General features: G+C 41.5%; 1 protein-coding gene across 1 annotated transcript in view; it reads left to right on the forward strand.

Annotated features, from left to right (window-relative positions):
- Nucleotides 1-7,533: 7,533 nt before the first annotated feature.
- The window catches only part of LOC117937430 (germ cell-specific gene 1-like protein), a 17,598-nt gene continuing 6,358 nt past the window's right edge, over nucleotides 7,534-18,773 (forward strand). Inside the window, exons 1-3 of the mRNA XM_034861404.1 lie at nucleotides 7,534-7,982; nucleotides 9,222-9,269; nucleotides 10,739-10,891. Coding sequence (XP_034717295.1) covers nucleotides 7,682-7,982; nucleotides 9,222-9,269; nucleotides 10,739-10,891 — 502 coding nt within the window. The 5' untranslated portion in view covers nucleotides 7,534-7,681. The remainder of the gene's footprint in view (nucleotides 7,983-9,221; nucleotides 9,270-10,738; nucleotides 10,892-18,773) is intronic.

Here is an 18,773-nt window from a genome sequence, read left to right on the forward strand (position 1 = left end):
CCCAACTTTCCTTTCCCTTTGTTTTGGGTTGCTGTTTTTCTTTGGCGTGTTAGGTTTTGGAAATGTTCTTTTTCCAGGTTAAATGTTAGTATTCATATTTTACAAGTACAAGTTTTAAAGAATAATAACACAATGACAGAAGGCATACACATACAGGTGAAAAGTGCTTCAAACAGTAACAGTGAAGTAGACATGGATATGAAAATATACACCGATGATTGAGACATGTATCAAAGGTCCCATGGCATGAAAAATTCACTTTAAGAGGTTTTTTATCATTCATATGAGTCCCCCCAGCCTGCCTATGGTCCCCCAGTGACTAGACATGGTGATAGGTGTAAACAGAGCCCTTGATATCCTGCTCTAGTAAGAGCTATTTCCCATTCCCCATCAGACAGCTGCGTCCCCCAAGTCAATTTCCCACTGTTCTCCAATATATGAAATAGAGAGGTTGCAGCTATCCATGATATGGGAATAAATAAAAGACAGTCTGCTCTTGTTCAGCATATTGACTGTTATCTGCATTTTGAATGCAAAAAATATATTCTCTGCCTAACACTGCAGACCCATGTTTTTACGATGGAGAGGTCTTTGTCAGTATTGTGGCCACCAACTGCTACTTTAGCTTTCAAGCATGCCTGTACAGGAATAGTACTTCCCCCATAGCCCTTCAGTCTGAGTTTTGGTTCCATACGGGAGACGCTAGGAAATAGCTTAGATAACTTTGACATTGGTATTAGAGATTCAGTTGAACCTGTGTCACTTCTCAAAAGCCAATTTAGCAAGAATATTTCCAAACAAAGACCCATTATGTGATAAAGCTTGTTCCTTTCTGGTCATCTTTTTTCAAAGTTATCTCTAATGCGTTTGCTTGGAACATCACCTTCTCCCTTGGCTGCTGTTTCTGATTGTTTTTTTGGTGCAATGCAATCTGTTTGCCCTGCTCACTGACATAGGGTCATTGCCTTTTCCTCCTTATGAGCTAAACGCTTGATTTCATTTAAATGGGAGGCTGCTACTCCTCCATCACACCGCCAATGGATTAGGGACATTATGTTATTGTTATTATGAATGGGACAAAGTTGTCAACCCTCACCAAGGAATAATAAGAACAAAACAGAGACTCAGAGAAGTACATTGGCATGGTAGGTCAGGTTGAGGTACCCATAAAGACTTTTTTTTAAGATTATTTTTTGGGGCTTTTCCCTTTATTGCACTGAAAGTGCATTGACATGAAAGGTGGAGAGAGAGATGGGGGATGATGTGCAAAGGGCAACAAGTTGGATTCAAACACTGCCCCCTGCAGGTCTCAGCCAAGACGGGGCAAACGCTCTAACCGGGTGAGCCATAGGGCTCCCCACCCATAAAGACTTTTGCCACATGCCAGTCACGCGACAAGTCGGCAGTCACACACACCCCTCCACTACAACCTGTGCCATATCCAGAATCAGCATGGGAAAAAGTGGCCATTGATGCGGTAGGACACTTTGATAAGGCACCAACAGATTGCCGCTATGCAATAACGCTTATTGATTATCACAGTAAGTGGTCTGAGGTAGCCCATGTCTAGCAGGTCCTCACACAGGCGGTCATACAGTTCCTTTCTACTGTCTTCAGCAGAGACCCCAAGGAGCTGGTTTCAGACAACGGCTCGCAATTTGTGTCCCAGGAATTTGACACGTTTCTCCAGGACAGGGGCATTAGAAAGTCATCCGTCTACTACCGCAGCCTGAAGGACAGTTTGCAGAGTGTCCTGCTGGAAGGTAGGCAGTGGAAGGAGTTCACACTGGTAAACAAAGAACATGCACCGTTCACTGCTACTGAATGTCCCCTAATGGCGCCACTCTGCGTCAAAGTGCTGTCATTTAACTAATCACGTCATCACATTGGTCGTGACCAGTGTGAACCAAGCTTTTTAGAAAGTATGGAGAGCTAATCTACCAGTTACTCCACTTTAAATGAAGCGATACATTTAAGCTAACATAAGCCATCAAATAAATGTAGCAAGCGAAGCTACAGCAACGTGGTTAATGTGGTTGACATTACATCGGAGATAATTTTTAAAACATACTGTACATGTGCACAGCTTGATCAATAGAAGTGCTAAGCTACTGAAAATCCACATAATTCATAAAATGCAATGCTATTGAGAAGTTTATTAAACAAGTACTGCAATTGCCCAACACTGCTTGCTACACATGCTTTAGTGCTTGGACGCTGTTGGCACAGGTTGCTAACATAGGCTAGTTTTTAATTTGCCAGAAGGTGACACATGCCAGCCGGTTAGTATAAAATCCAACTGGTTTAGCCTGGTCAATTGGACCGGACCAGGGACACCAGAAGAAGACCCAACCTAATGTATGCTTTTTCTCTTTGGTTCCTACGGAGTTGTTGGCATTACACGCTTAAAACGTGATACTGGGTTGAAAATAGAACTTTGTCAAATTACAACAAGACTAGTCTGCTTGAATGACTACCACCTAGTGTCACTCACTTGTAGTGATGGAATATTTAAAATGGCTGGTCAAGGATTGCATCTGTTTCTCACCACCCAGCATAGTGGACCTGTTACAGTTTGCCTACCGTCCCAATGTATTCAGCCCCATGTTCCCACAGCCGTAAGGTCCCACAGCCCGGTGGTCCCACAGCCCGATGGTCCCACAGCCCTATGGTCCAACAGCCCAATGGTACCACAGCTCCATGTTCCCACAGCCCTATGGTCCCACAGCCCTATGTTCCCACAGCCATATGTTCCCACAGCTCCATGGTCCCAAAGCCCCATGTTCCCACAGGGCTGTGGGACGACCATAGGGCTGTGGGACCACAGGGCTGTGGGAACATAGCGCTGTGGGACTATAGCGCTGTGGGACCATAGCGCTATGTTCCCACAGCTCTATGTTCCCACAGTCCTATGGTCCCACAGCCCAATGGTCCCAAAGCCCTATGTTCCCACAGCCCTATGGTCCCAGAGTCCTATGTTTCCACAGCGCTATGTTCCCACAGCCCTATGGTCCCACAGCCCTATTATCCCCCAGCCCTATGTTCCCACAGCGCTATGTTCCCCCAGCCCTATGTTCCCACAGCCCTATGTTCCCACAGCCCTATGGTCCCACAGCCCTATGGTCCCATAGCCCAATGGTCCCAAAGCCCTATGTTCCCACAGCCCTATGGTCCCACAGCCCAATGGTCCCAGGGCCCTATGTTCCCACATTTCAAAGATTTTCTTTCCACTGAAAATTAGGCCCTGTCTTCCAACAGCCCAATGTTCCCATAAATTCTAAGATTTTTCTTAAAATTAGGGTTATGGTTACCACAAATTGGGAGAAAGTGGGATAAAATATTAAACAAATTCATGAAAAAGGAAATGTGGGAATTTATGGAACAACTAAATTAACTCACACTACAAAAACAACACAACTCATTTAGCTTTGAATTCTTCTTACGTGTCAAATGTTTTCTTTATAAGATACTGCATGGATTGTGTGAGAGTACACAGCTCGTAGTAAAATAAGACAAACAATATCAACAAGGAGAGGCTGTTAATATATAATATTGCTTGCGCAAACTGCTATTTTCAGTTACATGAACACAACCAGTGAGTTTTAGTTTGTTTCCTTTCTGAGTGAACTTGGCATTACAGAGTAAATTGCTTTTCCCGCTCCCCTCACCTGATCCCCGGCAGAGTCTCACATCTGAAACTCATCCCACAATCAACCTGGTCTGTGACAAACCCTGGCTCCACAATCAATCCTCAACCCTATTCACACGGGATTAGTAGGCCTACTACTTGGCGAGCCCTAGTCATTTGTAATAATTACGGAGGTTCTCTGTGATGTTAATCCCATGCAAATTGGCCATGTCATTTGTCAAGTAAAAAATATCCCCTGCAAATAACCTACCATATTCCCCTGAGTGCCAAGGTCCTGTGACAATATTAGTCCTGCGCGAATCGATATGTTTGTGATTTGGCAAGGTCGTATATCCTTTTTTCAAGGTTTTATGTTTCCTGTGCGCCTTTTTCATCCCTCCTGCGAAGACGGATATGGGATCACATGGGGGATGGCGTCTTTCATTCTTTAATGACCAGTCTGGACCACTGCCCGACCGGAGAGACCTCCGTTCCTGTGCCGCCACGGGTGTACGATTTCGTTTTGCAAATAAAACCTTCCTCAGCTGATTCACCTCTGCCTCGTGTCTGCTTTTCAATTATTGCGGTAACGGTTTCACCTCAGACGCATAAGAACATTTTAGGTCATTTGAGCAATTTCTATTCCTGCATCATCACGAGCATCCGAATGGGAAACATCAGTGCCTGGTGCAGAAATAACACAGGAGAGTGGTTCAATTGGCTGAATGGAGAATGAACACACATAAAGAATATTTATACAGATGTTGCAAGAAAAAAGCTAGGAGAATCATCAAGGTAAATAGCAGGCCAGCACTGAGAGGCTCAGGAGGAGCTCCACCCTTCAGGCCACTAGGATCTTAAATAAGAACACTGCCTAACTACCTGAAGGTTCAACTGTTATGGATTTTGACAATTATTGATGTGTTAATTGACTGTAGGAATTTCCTTTAGAGGGGTAATTGCAGCCAATGGCTCTGGTGTAAATGTGTTGTTTTGCATTGTAAATTTGATGCCTGACCTTGTCAGAATGGATAAATACAATTTAACGCTTTCCTTACATTTTTACTCTTCTGTTAATGTTTTTTTGGAATACAAAGCTCGACAGAGAGGCCAATTTCTAGGACACAGGGATGTTCTTTGTTTCCCATGGCTATTTGTTATTTAGTGTACCCCAAAGAAAGTATAGGTAAGAGTTTTATGACCATCAAATGAGTGCTGATTTTACTACTGGGGCAGTTAATACAGTATGTAGGGGAGTTAGCCGTACAGTATATAACATTTAAGGGAGGATGAGTTTTTCCCTCATGTGGGATTCCTTACTAGGAAGAGGAGCTCTGACATTCAGCAATGACAGATTGAGAGACTGACACGCAGCTGGGGATGCACCCTGTTACAAATCGTAAACAGGTGACATTTATGGAGCAATGACACGCATGCATGCATGCACGCATGCACACACGTGTGCACACGCAAAGCTTTCAATGGAAATGCACTAAAGCTGTGAGTTATTACAGGCACTTACAATCATCCGGCTTGAGGCGACATCGTCAGTAATGGGAAACATGGAGGAGATGAGATGACTAGGGTCTGGAGGTAAGGGATGAAAAGAGGACAGCCTCAGCATCAGTGGCCAACCAAGGCATGCTGTAGCGGAGGGCTGAAGGTGGAGTGGAGGTGATGATGAACGGTGTCCTCTGCAGTGAGCTAGACAGCGGAAGACAGAGGGCAACTGTGAGTGTTTGTGTGTGAGCAAAGCAGTATGCCCATGGTCCAGGTCCACTAACCAAATAACCGAGGACCCAGGTTGATGGAACACGCACGTCAAAGTGGGAAACGGAGAAGTGAGCATCGTCAGTAAAAGGAGACGACATTAAGTGTCGGGAAATTAAATGAACTGGGGGCACTTTACTCCCTGGGTGAGGCCAATTAGAGCAAGGCGGTGCTGCCGCTCTTCCTCAGCTTCCGGTTTATCAGCCAAGGTTATATCACATTCTGCCTCAGTGGCTGGTAGGGTGTTTGCGTCACATGGGTTAGATTGAACACTAAGTTGCTAACTGTGCTAATACATGCAATAGTGCTAATGCAGACCAGACGGTACTTTTTTTGTTTAGCTAACACACAGACAACTTTTCACCTTGCCCACAAACACAGGTTTTTGTGAGAGAAAGTAGTGAGAAAAAAGTGTTGCATGTGCATGCTTTTAATGCGTGTTCAAGGTCAAAGTTGAGTATGTGCATGTGTAGCACTACGAGTGTAGTATCAGAATGAGTGTGACCAATCAGAACAGCGGTACCCTGCCTAAAAGCCACTAGTGTTGACGGAAGTGCGCCATACATCCGGGTTGCTCACTCCGGGACTACCGCAAATTCAAAATATACAGTAAATCACTGTAAATGAAATGTTACTACCTATAAAGCAATGTTTATTACAGTAATGAACCGGAAAAGAAAATGATGGTAAGAAACTGTAGAAATGACAGCAAAGTCTAACAGTGTGGTCTGCTGGACTACAGGTAGGCTGGTGGTCTGGCTGCCTTTGCACTCATCCCTGTACTGCTATCCGCTGTTGTATCGAACGTTCACAGATTTTCAGCTGGTGGGTCCATCCGTTCACTTCGCCAAGGGAACACAGCGAAGGAGAACCGAGTATTATTACTGCTTCCTCCTGCTGGGTCGGATCTGGGTCTGCATGAAGGGTATGTGGACTAAATGGGTTGGGCTTCCTCACCAGCTCTATGGGGCTAAATTGGATTTGTTTTCTGTAAACATTAGGAACCGGACTGGAGCCCCTGGAGAGTTGGGTTAGCTTCCTACCATTAAGACCACCAGTGGCTGTTTAGTCCAGGACTGGGATCGGATCACAGCCTTCCAATTAGGAGACGACTGCTATTCCAATCTGCTAATTGTGTGTGTGTGTGTGTGTGTGTGTGTGTGTGTGTGTGTGTCCTGTTATATTCCCCTTTTAGTTGCTGAGAGCCGAAAGGTGGTGGTGTTGGTGTGCTGTGTGTCTCCCCGTTTTCATTCGCTTTGTCCACTGTTGTGTGTTTTTTGTGTGTTCCCTGGGATCCCACACTGTCCTCATACTCCCCCCCCCCCCCCCCCCCCCCCCCCCCCCCCCCCCCCCCCCCCCCCCCCCCCCCCCCCCCCCATCCACTAGTAAGCCTCAGCACAATTACATATGTTTTTTTTCTTCCTTTTTTGGTATGAATGTGTTTAAACTGTTGTTTGAAAACTGAATTAAAAGTTGAACCTCATCTCTGGCTGCGTTGTATCCTTGTGTGACCTTCAACATATCACTAACTTTGTAATTAGGATTAAAATCACTCATTAGTATTTAAAATCCTTCTCCTGACGATATTCCCTGGGTGGGGTTGTCTCTGTCTGCTCTCTCGCACCGCCTCACATGAATTCTTGATATATGGCCTACACGGCCCCTCATATTCCTGGCCTTGAGAGCCCACCTTTGAACTGGTTTGTGAAAGGAAATTAAACCTATATATTATGTAATGTGTGTAATGCAATGTTAAGTAATTAATAGACTTGATGCAAGTGATCTGTCTCATTCCGCTTTGGTTCCAGTACTAATTAGTACCTTAAGGCATGAACATTTCTTGAATAAAAGCAGCTGCGTAAAAAAAGAAATAGCTTACCAAGTAGGAATAAAGTTGGAAAAGAAAAGCAACATTTTGTGTTTTTTTTTGTTGCTTTTAGAGTGTTATTTAAATGCAGTCCATCAAAAAACCCTCGGGAGGACTACATGAGCTCCCCTGCTCATCCCCTTCCATGTTTGTGTGTGTGTGTGTGTGTGTGTGTGTGTGTGTGTGTGTGTGTCTGTCTGTGTGTGTGTGATGGGGGCAGCCTACAAAATGAGTCAGCTGCACGGGAGGAGCAGATGTGACAGGCACACTGTAGGGGCCAGACGTGCCGCGATAATTACCCGTTGTTATAATACCGGGATTAATCGGATGATGACGATTTGAGGAGAAATCGTCAAAAGACGACATCGTTCCAACGACGGATTAGATTAGGGGATTTCACTCTACTGGTCGCCACCATGGGGATTGACAGGCGCCGGAGAGCGTCCCTGGCTCTTACGTTTAACTTCCTTGCTTTGCTGCTGGCGGTGTTGGCTCTCACCACCAGCTACTGGTGCGACGGCACGCGCAAAGTGGTTAAGCCGCTGTGCACGGGCCCGGTGACCGCCAAGCAGTCGTTCTGCATCAGGTTCAACAGCTCCAACGTCAACGACACGCGGCTGGTGCAGTACACCTGGGAGACCGGGGAGGATAAGTACATGATGAGGAAGTTTCACACCGGCATCTGGTTCTCCTGCGAGCAGAACATCAACATGATCGGTACGTTAATAAAAAATTAAAATAATAATATTAATAAAAAATAATGATGTTGGGACCGGAGCGCAGAAGCACGTCGATCCAGTAACCCATAAAAAGTCCTGCTTCTAGTAAAATCTTCCACCATAAAAACCAATCCTGCTTTAATACGGACTAGATTGCATGATATGTTTGAGAAATTAATTTCAAAGTTACATCAAATCTTTACACCTGGTCATCAACTTTGAACGCAAAAAAAATAGATTATTGTGGCGCCTCTACAGATATTACATGCATTACGGTTTTACTCAACTGAGCGTGAGGAGGTGAGGTCCATAACATCTAAAAAAATAAATTATAGTAATAAATTGACATATAGGTCTATATCATGTTTTGTCTGATCAACATCTCATCCACAAACTAGGTTAACCCTCATGTTGTCCTCGGGTCAAATTGACCCGTGGTCCTATATCAATGTTCTTTTTAATTTCCCCAAATAACATGATTGATCCCACACAACGTTCTTTGCCAAGTAAAAGTCTCTGCTTTTATTCATTTTGGGGCGTCTTATTCAATTTTACACCACATGAAAAACAAATTGAATTGGTTTTGAAATTGAGTAAAAGTTGACATATTCCAGTCTGTGATTATCCATCAACATACTGTACATTCCTTTAATTTTAGCCTAAATACTTCCTAATTTCTGCTTTTCTAACTCAAACATTAGGTATAATTTCCTGTAAATGAGGTTTATTGACCATAAATTCCAAAAATAACTGTAAAACTAAAGTTAATAAGTTAGTGTTACGTAGTGTTAAATGTAAAAAAAAGGGACACACATTGAAAAAGGGACAAAAACAAGAAAACAAGACAAGAAGAAAAAGTTTTTAAAAAACTCAACTAAAGTGTTGATTTTCAATTTTGACAGGAAGACAACACGAGGGTTAAGTAACTTCCTGTCAGCCGATTAATGGAATCAGCTCTTTTTTTAATGTCACTGCAAAAAAGGGTTTTATAGTCTGATTAAGTCCACTTCGAAGTTTTATTCTTGTGTGGGAAAACTGATTTACGGGCCAGCTCCAGATAAAGCCACTGAGAGCTGCATGGGTCACCAATTGTGGATCTAGGACTGGGACCCCATGAGTGTCTGTCTCCACACGCATTTGTCCTTTTGACAGTAAAACCTGTTCCTGTCTCACTTATCGGCGTGTTCCAGTTGTGGTTATAATGTCATTAAGTGTCAATTAAATCAATCTTTTCCAGGTGAAAATTGCAGAAGTTTCCTTTATGTTGCACCTTCAAATGAAAGAGGTAAGCATACATGTTTTAATATAGTATCACTGACACGCATACAATTCATATCATTTACATTATGGTAACACTTCAATATCATTTCTTAATTTCTCATCACTTACTTGCATTGCAATATTTTTCATACTATGGCTACTTCACTTACTTTACTTTAAAAACTTTTAAAATAATGCCACTTTGCATTCATTCAGTACTTTTTGCACATTATCTGTTGTTTTCCTGTTGTTTGTGTGTTTGTTGGTTGGAAACACTGGTGCTGTTACAAGGGAATTTCCCTACTGTGGGACAAATAATTATGTAATCTAATATATCAGTCCACCACTAATTCAGTAGTGTGTGCCGGTATGAACCTGGAATAATAACTATTTCTTCAAGATTTGAATTTCAATACTGTTATTGCAACTGAAATTTCTAATTGATATTGAATTAAATCTGAATAAATCGAATCGGGGTGTTGTGAATTGATAGTCATTGGCGATGACCAGCTCTAATTATTTTCCAATAAATTACACAAGGAACAGCTGCCAGGAACCAATTATATTAATAATTAATTATGAGGGCATTGGGTTAAAAAACAAGTTATTAGACAAACTAAAATCTTGACCTGATGATGATGCTAGACGAAAAGATTAAAAAATGACAAAAGCCCTAATAGGTGATAACAAACCTGCTGCCGTGAATACTCCGGAATTCATCCACCGCTGAAAATAGTCCCCCAACAAATGCATTATAACTACTGCACTTCTAACTACTGCACATTCACTTGAAGTCTCTTTTGCTGCAATTTCACCTCCATGCCCACATGCTGGTATCATAATATTAAAATATTATATATATCAAAGCGAAATGAGAGGAAATACTTTTAAGGAATGCACTTCATTTCTGCCTGTTTTAACACTTTAAATGTCTTATAGTAACATTCTCTTTACCCTCGACACCCTCCTATGAATTTATTCAAAGAAATCTTTGTTTCGAGACCTTTTAAGGTGAAGAACTCTATTCATAATTCATGCTGAGCTATTTTCGGTGACAGGGATATTACTTTCGTCCACCTTGTGATTATTTAACCACATAATAACTACCTGCCCTTGGGTGAGATATGCAATTACATCACAGCTTCCTTTTTTGATATCTGTTGATATTTTGGCTTACCCCGCACAGGGAACTGAGCTCAGGATGTTGATGGATCATGTATCTTTTCTCCTACTGTGAAGGTTAAAGGGTGACAAGGTCACCGGCTCACCTTTCCTGTCTCATTCTCCTCCCTATCCTTCTTTTTTATTTTCCAATTCGCTCCCTTCGCCCTGACATACCCATATTTATTTTTTCAATTCCCCATCCCCCATCCCCCATCCCCCATCTCTCTCAATTCCTATCCCTACACCCCCTCCATAATTCACTCAACCGTGTCCACCCTCACCCCTTTTTCCTCTTTGCTATTCCTTTGCTATAATTAATTCTCTCCGTAGGCGTGCTGTGGCTGTGCATTGTTGCAGAGTGCCTGTACATCCTCCTGCTGGCTACCGGAGGAATCCTCATGTCCATAGAGGTGTGTCAATTGGGGAATGTCATTGACGGTCTCAAGCTTAACGCCTTCGCCGCCATATTCACGGTGCTTTCAGGTGAGTAGACTCGAGATCTTTGCCGTTAAATTTAGTACATTAGAAAATCTTGAATTTAGATCTTCGCTGATAATCAGCAGCAGATACTCTCCTTATGTAAAATATCATTCAGTATTCATTCAATCTATTAAAGGAGGATTCAAATTGTTTTTTTTATGTTTGTGGTAAAAGTGTTTCCACGATTCAGGCCTCTGGGTGGCTGTCATTTGAGAGACAAATTCCCCTTTCCCTTTAGTTGCGCTTTTTTTTAAATTAAAGGTATTTTTATTTAATATTTCAGGACAATGCACATTAATAACATGTATAACAGTACACGTGAAAATGCCACATTGCAGCCCGAAGGCTAATTTCCATCTGTAGTACATTAGGCGAGTTGAAGTTACAAGGAAAAATGACAATAGATACACAATGGTAATATCGGATAGATAAAACAAAGAAAACTAAATAAATAAAAACTGGACCATTTCTTAGTATGCTCTACTTAGTTTATTCAGCACAGCATACAGTTACACAGCGCACTGGACTTTGGTTTATCATAATTTATAATTTCCCCTCTTACATACTACTCGCTAAACCCCTTCTAGATGCTGCTCTCCCTGGTACGTTGGTTGAGTGTGTGTACACACACACACACACACCAAAGGGTGCTGTTTTCTTGCATCAGACGCTGACAGCCACTGGCCAAACATCCACATTTGACGAGTTTGGAGAAACAAGTTGAGGGCATGTGTGAACTTTTCACCACAGATATGACTACATTATTTTGATCATTCATTCTTTATTTCAGAATGTGTTTTTTATTGAGCCATAGTTGAATTATTGCTCAGTTTTGTAGGAAAGTACACTGAAAAAAAGCCATTGCTGTTGTTTGTTAAGTGTGTATTTTCTCATTGAAATATCTTAAAATTTCTTTTTTCAGATTTTTATCTGGATACAAAATCAATTGGCAGCGGGACATTAAACTGAATGTATTAATTGGATCAGAGCCTTTTTCTTAGATTCAGCATGATTTGCCAGTTTTGCATTGTTGAGTTTGAGATCCCGCTCTCTTACCTGTTCACATCAGAATAAAAGCATTAACAAAAAAAAGTCCATCCCAGAATAATCTGTTGTGCAGAGTTGGTACACTCCAACAGACAATCTCTTGGATAAGGCAATACACTTGAAACAGGAGAAAGTCATTCACATTCTAGTCCCCTTTATAGCCTTGATCCCTTTCTTATAGAGGGCATGCTGTGTGTTGGTGGAAGACTGAAACATCTCTTAGTGAAGAATTTAGGCACCCGCGCATTTCTACCCAATGACATATCACCCAGCTTGTTTTGTCGCATCATTCTCAAGTATGCCATCAAGGTTGAACTCAAACTCAAATGGAGATTAGAGCAAATGGATTCTGGATCACGAGTTGCATCATTGGTTGCAAAGCTGACACACAAGTGTGTTCAATGCAGGAAGCTAAGGCGTCCGGTAGAAGAACAGCGTATGGCTGAGCTTCCTAAATAGCGCGTCAAAGTTTCTGCCCCGTTCACGTACTGCAGAATGGACTGCTTTGGACCAATTGTCAATAAAAAATGTCGGAAAGAGTACAAAAGGTATGGCTTGATATCCAACTGTTTCTATTCTCGAGCTGTCTACATTGAAATGTTAGAAGATCTAGCTAGCCGTTGACTCGTTTTAGAAATAATTTATAATAATCTGACACAAATAAGAAATCCCCTACAGACTATTTAATGGACTGTCCTTCCAAAGCTAAAGTGACGAGCAACTTCTCTATAATCTCTTGAATACAGGATAGACACTCGATGAGGATAATTACACAATAATTATTGCTTTCATTGTATTTCATATCAAACATCTGTTCTCCTGTAACTTTTGCCAACAAAAAAGTAATTAAAAAAAATGCTGTGATGGCGGTGACGATGTCATCACCGCGGTGGTGTTGCGTCACCGCCGGTATTGCTGTAACGCGGTTATCATGACAGCCCTACAGGAAGGTAAGGCATTGAATGGTAATTTTCAAAATAAGAGCTGTGTCCACTACCACATCAAAAAAGACAGATGTGTGTCAACAATAGGCTCATCTGGAGATTCACAAGCAAAGGGCCTTCTTGTAGTTCTCAGCCGCTCTTTTGGTTCAGCTCGGCTTCCACATTTAGCTCCTCGCACATCTACTTAGCAGCTGCCTGGGCATCAGAAAATCCAGTGTTTTGACATGTTTCATGAGTATGGCCCAGCTCTGTGAGGAGGCTGAGAAGAGTTTAAATAATTTAGTTAAATATCCAAAATAACCAGTGGCATCTGGTGAGCTCTTAGCAAGCCTCCGCTACTACCAGATTGCAGGCCTGGGCACCACATGGTACTTAAAAGGCTCTTGAAGCAGTCGGGCCTGAACACCTGTTCTTCCCCTTCATGTTAGCACTGTGGGAACCCTTTGAGGATATTAAGTTCCTCCAGCCATTTAAGGATGAGGGTAGACCAACTTTTACCTTTTTACTCCTCTGCTACAAGAAAGCTTATGAAATGTGTTTCTCTTATCCAGAAAGTAGTTGCTAGGGTTAGGGTCACTAGTCGTTACTTTGAAACATTTGATTGGAGGGATGTCTGTGATTTATGAAGATCTATCAGCGTACAACAAACTAACATAAGGCTTAGTAATTACTGAAGATGAGGAGCCTGTGATCCAAATTATGAAGTTACTGTTCAAGGAGGGACACTTTTCTTCATGTAGTGGTCAGTTTTTAGATTTTGGTCCATTTTGTTTCCATGTCTTCTTTTACTCCAATGCAAGGAAAACCCAAATATTCATTTATATCTTAACTTCACGCTGTTTGCATTTGTAGATTTCTGCTAAATTAACCAAACAAGTTAATCTGCATATTTAAACATACCATTTCAGGGGAAAAGACTCTTGATATAAATAATTAAGTGGGGAAGTTCTGCAGTGACATGTTTTAGATATTTTGTTAGTCCTATTCACTTGCAGTGCCTTGTCAAATATATGCAAATGAGTGCATTTTAATTAGTTAAAACATCATTTTCATACCAATGTGGGGAATGGGAGGACGTTATTAGATAACTGTATGTACCTGTAATGTCTCCATTAAGTACAGTACAAAGGGCCTATATGGCTATGCTATATTGGCTAAGCTAACTTATTAGCTAAGCCAATAGCTAGTTCCATTAGCTAGTAGCTCATACAAGTTGGCTTTATTTGTTTTTGTCTTTTGGCGAATTTGCTGTAAACTTAAGACAATGGCGGCTTAGTGTTGTTCCCACTTTCACACAAGTCCAGAAATCAACTGGTGTAGGTGCTGGGGGGGTGCTGATGTCTGACTGTCAGACGTGGTCACCTCTGTGACAGGAAAGCTGTGTTCAAGCAGGTGCTCAAGCCCCCTTTGATGTCTGTTTGCCAGCTTCACACCACCTGCTTCTCTTTGTCTCAGCTAGTGTCATCTCATTTTTTCATCAATTGCCTCTTTGCAATGGCTCTTAAAATCTTTCCATGTTGTTGTCTGTTGTGTTCCAGGCCAGACTAAGCCTAATTTTCCCTAATAAAAATACAGTGGCAGTAACATTAATGGTAGCTGTTGATATCTTAGTTACACCGCAATGGGTTAGCAAAGCAGTTTTGTGTAAATATGTGCGCTGTTTATTTGGTCGGGAAATCCCACAATCTCTACAAATTGTTTATTTTGTCAGTAACGCTAAACGTATAATTGTGTTGGCTTACCGTGTGAAGAACACACATCACCTCTGCCCTTTAAATTTCTAGCAACGATACAAAACCACTCAAAGCCGCTAGTTGAGAAGCAGCTAGGGAGTCTAGTGCTAGCTAGGGAGGCTAGTGCTAGCTAGGGAGCCTAGTGCTAGCAAGGGAGTCCAGTGCTAGCTAGGGCTTTGTTGAAAGTCGGTCAGTCGGTTGGTCGGTCAGTCAGTCAGTCAGTCATTATCTTAATGAGAGGATTTGACTTCAAAAGGTGTAACAGCTTGAGGAGAAGGTCAATTTTTGCCTTTCATGCAGATGTAGAGGCTCTATCGGGGGGTAAAGATTGGGTGTTGTCCTTTTTTGGACATTGTTATTGAGGTTATGGCGTGTCCCCCAGTCACAACCTTTGCCAGTTTCCCACCACTTTTGGTACCTTCCCTACTCTACACCCTTTTGCCCAATGTGTGTCACTGCCACATTTGAAACAATGGTTGCGGTTTTCGTTGTCTTGCTGACATGCTACACACTGTCTTTTTGGTCTCCTTGGAGCTTTCACAGGTAAGTTGACTTGGTTGTCACCCGCTTGTCTCTCGTGCTGGATAGTTTTTACCGGTGATGCCACTTGGCCTGTAAGTTCCTTGATTGCTGTGTTCGTCTCCTCCATTTTGTCAATAATGCTCAATCTTTAGTTGGTTTGCTAGTTTTAGCTACAAGCAGTGGTTGGAAAGACACTTTCATCTTCACTTCTCTCTACTGAGTTCAGATTTGCCCGATGAGTGTTTGTATTGGTGGCTTTAGTCTTTTGGGTCCTCTAATTTTTATTACATTGCGCAACATACATCTTTTATAGCAGCTCATTACTTCTTTCCTCATCCTGCAGATACATTCTCATTTCTGATCTTATGTTGTCATTTGGCAAGCATGTCATGATGGACTGATTAACACTGCTTTTGGACTAGCTCTTTGCTATATTTCAGGACAGAATGGGCACGCTCAGATGCAAGTAGTACGTTTTGGCGCAGATCCAGCACTTAGGCCAGAAAATCTAGTACTCAAGGTCAAGGTCAAAGTTTATTTATATACTACAACTAAGTGCTGTACAGATGCAGAAAACAGCATAAGACCACAGTACAGGGGTGCAGCCAAACCCTATTGGAAATTACAGATAACGTTAACATTAAACATTTACTTAACATAATTAACTTTTGACAACAACAATATAAATTGACCTAAACTCTTAACTTTCAACATGGCCATGTTAAATGCACTGACTTCACATTGATACAAACCTTCAAAAGAGCGCCGTTACATTTTTTTATTTAGTTGAGATATATATATATATATTTTTTTTAATTAAGAAACCTTCAGACTGGAACAAGCTCTGCAGAGTTTCTCTTTTTCCTCAAGAAGAGATATTCCCCAGGAGTCGCTGTGGTGGCCGCTCGCTGTAACATTAGGAGTAGAAACACAATAGGTGCACATCTTTACTTTTAAAGTGATATTTGTTTGTTCTTATATCTAAAAGAAAACATAAAATGAACTACAATGAAATACAAATGACATGACTTTTTTTTGCATTTTTATACCATATATCTAAATGTAAACAGCATAATCTGTAATTAGATTATCACAGTAAAATTAAGGTTTCTACATATGACAGTAAAAATGAAAGTTATATACTAAGTCTTGATTTAAGGTAATTTAATGTATTTAACAGTGATATGCTATTGTGGATTTTACCCTCTTTTATTGATGCTATGACAGTTTTTTTTAACCGTAATTTCTACAAGCATTTCTTACAGGGACAGTAAAATCCTCTCTAAAGTTTAAACTTAGAGAGGTGATGAGAGAGGTCATGTTGACCAGACTGTGTGCCCGGCAGGTTAATACATATCATCATTCATCAGTTCAGTCTCTTGCTCATTGGGTATAGATATTGGTATTTCAATAGTGTGAGCGCTGGAGAAGCAGCGAGATATGTGAGTGCGTGCCACGGCCTGAGAGACAACATGTAATATGTGGAGTTCATCTCCCCACGGTTTACTCTTCTTTGTTACGTGGGGGAACTGGCTGAGCCCAAATGCAAACAAAACAAAGACCAGAATGATAGTCCAATACAGTGGTTCCCAAACTTTTTCAGCTCAAGACCCAAAAGAGAAATTTAGTGTCTCCATGGGACCCAAATTTACAAAAATACACCATGAATCATGGTAACATCGACATTTTTAAACTGTGGACAAAAGACGGAACAAAGCATGAATTTAAATGTATATGAAGTATACTTATTCCATTAGAAAAGGTTCTCCTTTCTGGGTCTCACCCCTTTCTCAACTCATTTTCTAATCCCCTCCTAGGATAAGAGAGGAGAGAGAGAGAGAAAAAAACCCACAGCATCGGAGCTGAAAAGACCAGTGTAGCAAAAAAGAACGTTCATTCACATAACATTGATATGCATTTTACTCAATTGACGACACAATAAAACGGATCTGCAAACCATTTTGGGTCCCGGCCCTAAGTTTGGGAAATATAGGTCTAATAGGTTTATTCCAGTATCCAATGCAGGGGATGCAATAGTGAAAGAAAACAAGTCCAAAACTAGTCCAATGTAATTCCAGGGTGCAGAACATGAGTGGAACCGTGTCTGATAATGGATGGCAGGAGTGAAGGGGGAAGCGGGAGTCAGGTTCACGGAAACTGGGGTAGACAAACACCTATAAGTACAAGCCAGGTTCACAAAACTAATCCAACGGTAGTATCAGCAACTAGACTAACGTTGTTGTCTAAACTATGATCTGACGAAGATTGGTAGGTTGACCGGGTAATGGTAGCAGAGGTGTTTGGATCTGATGAGCTGCAGCTGGAACCCTGACTCCCGCACACCAGGCTTCACTCCTGCAATCAAGGACAGACAAAGGGGAGGAGAGCCGAGACAGGGTGCAACCAGCAGCAGACCTAACATGTTGGGCTCAAAGCTTGCCCTCTAGATTCTTTCCAGGAAGAGGGGTCCCACGACATGCAGTTGGAATATAGGACTTGATTTGTGGTAGAATATTCTAGAGACACCACAGTTGGTCACCCAAGTTTGTCTGACCCTGGACCTCTTTCTGCAGGCGTACATTGAAAACTACGGATGGGGCAACGTAACCTCCTACAGCCCTTTGTTACCAATCACGCGTCAAGTAGGTGTCAAGCAGTTTCACATCACATTTCCTATGGCAGAACAAACATGTTCTTATTTGGTTGTAGCTTAAATGTTGCTTTTTGGGTGCATCAAGTGCCTGCAGTGATAGAGATAACAGCTGAAAGAAACGACGGGATGAACTAAGGAAAATGGAAAAACACGTGGCTGTACCTCTACACCCAGTTTCAAGGTGATTGGTTGAACAATACACACACATCATAATTACGTAGAACAGACTGAAATGATTGTGTTCTCATAGCAAAAAGCATAGTAATCATAATACTGGATTTGGAATAATAAAAACAAAGCAATAACCGTTTGAACGTGGTTATTTGTATAATGCAACCTTCAATAAGCATTCAAACTATTTAGAATCCAACACATTCTTCTCATCTAGTCCTCTACTTCAGTTGTTTGTTTGCTTCTGTCTTTGTTTTCAGTCTTACTTTTGACACTATAGATTTTAGTGTATATATTGATTGATACTATTGTTGATTTTTTTTTTTTATTTCATCTTAAATGTATATATTTTAGTTTACTCAGTGAATTGTATGTGTTTCTTCTCACATTATCATCCTTGGTGCTTTGGCAGTATTGTTATTTCTGACATTCATGCCAATAAAGCAATTTGAATTGAATTAATGGTCTTTCCAAAGGGCTTTTGACCTGGTTTAACACCAGTATCTGTTCAGCCCAGGTATCATAGCAAAGATCCAAGTATTGTGCAGTGATGTTGAGAGTATAGACCTAATTTTATCGTTAGTTTGGCTGTGCCTTTTAATGTACAGAGGGGGGGCATGGCATGGATCCTCTCTTTCGGGGATGTTGTACTCATTCTCTATTGAGCCTCTACTTCACAAATTTTATATTTTGGAGAATAATGTACGTAGGTCTTCTCAAGACCATTTCTCCTTCTAAGAGAAAAGTGAAGAAAAAGGTGCAAGATATTTCAGATCTACTGGGGGATATTACTTGGGCGGGGGGGGGGGGGGGGG

Source organism: Etheostoma cragini, chromosome 21 (assembly GCF_013103735.1).
Source record: "Etheostoma cragini isolate CJK2018 chromosome 21, CSU_Ecrag_1.0, whole genome shotgun sequence".
Taxonomy (NCBI): Eukaryota; Metazoa; Chordata; class Actinopteri; order Perciformes; family Percidae; genus Etheostoma; species Etheostoma cragini.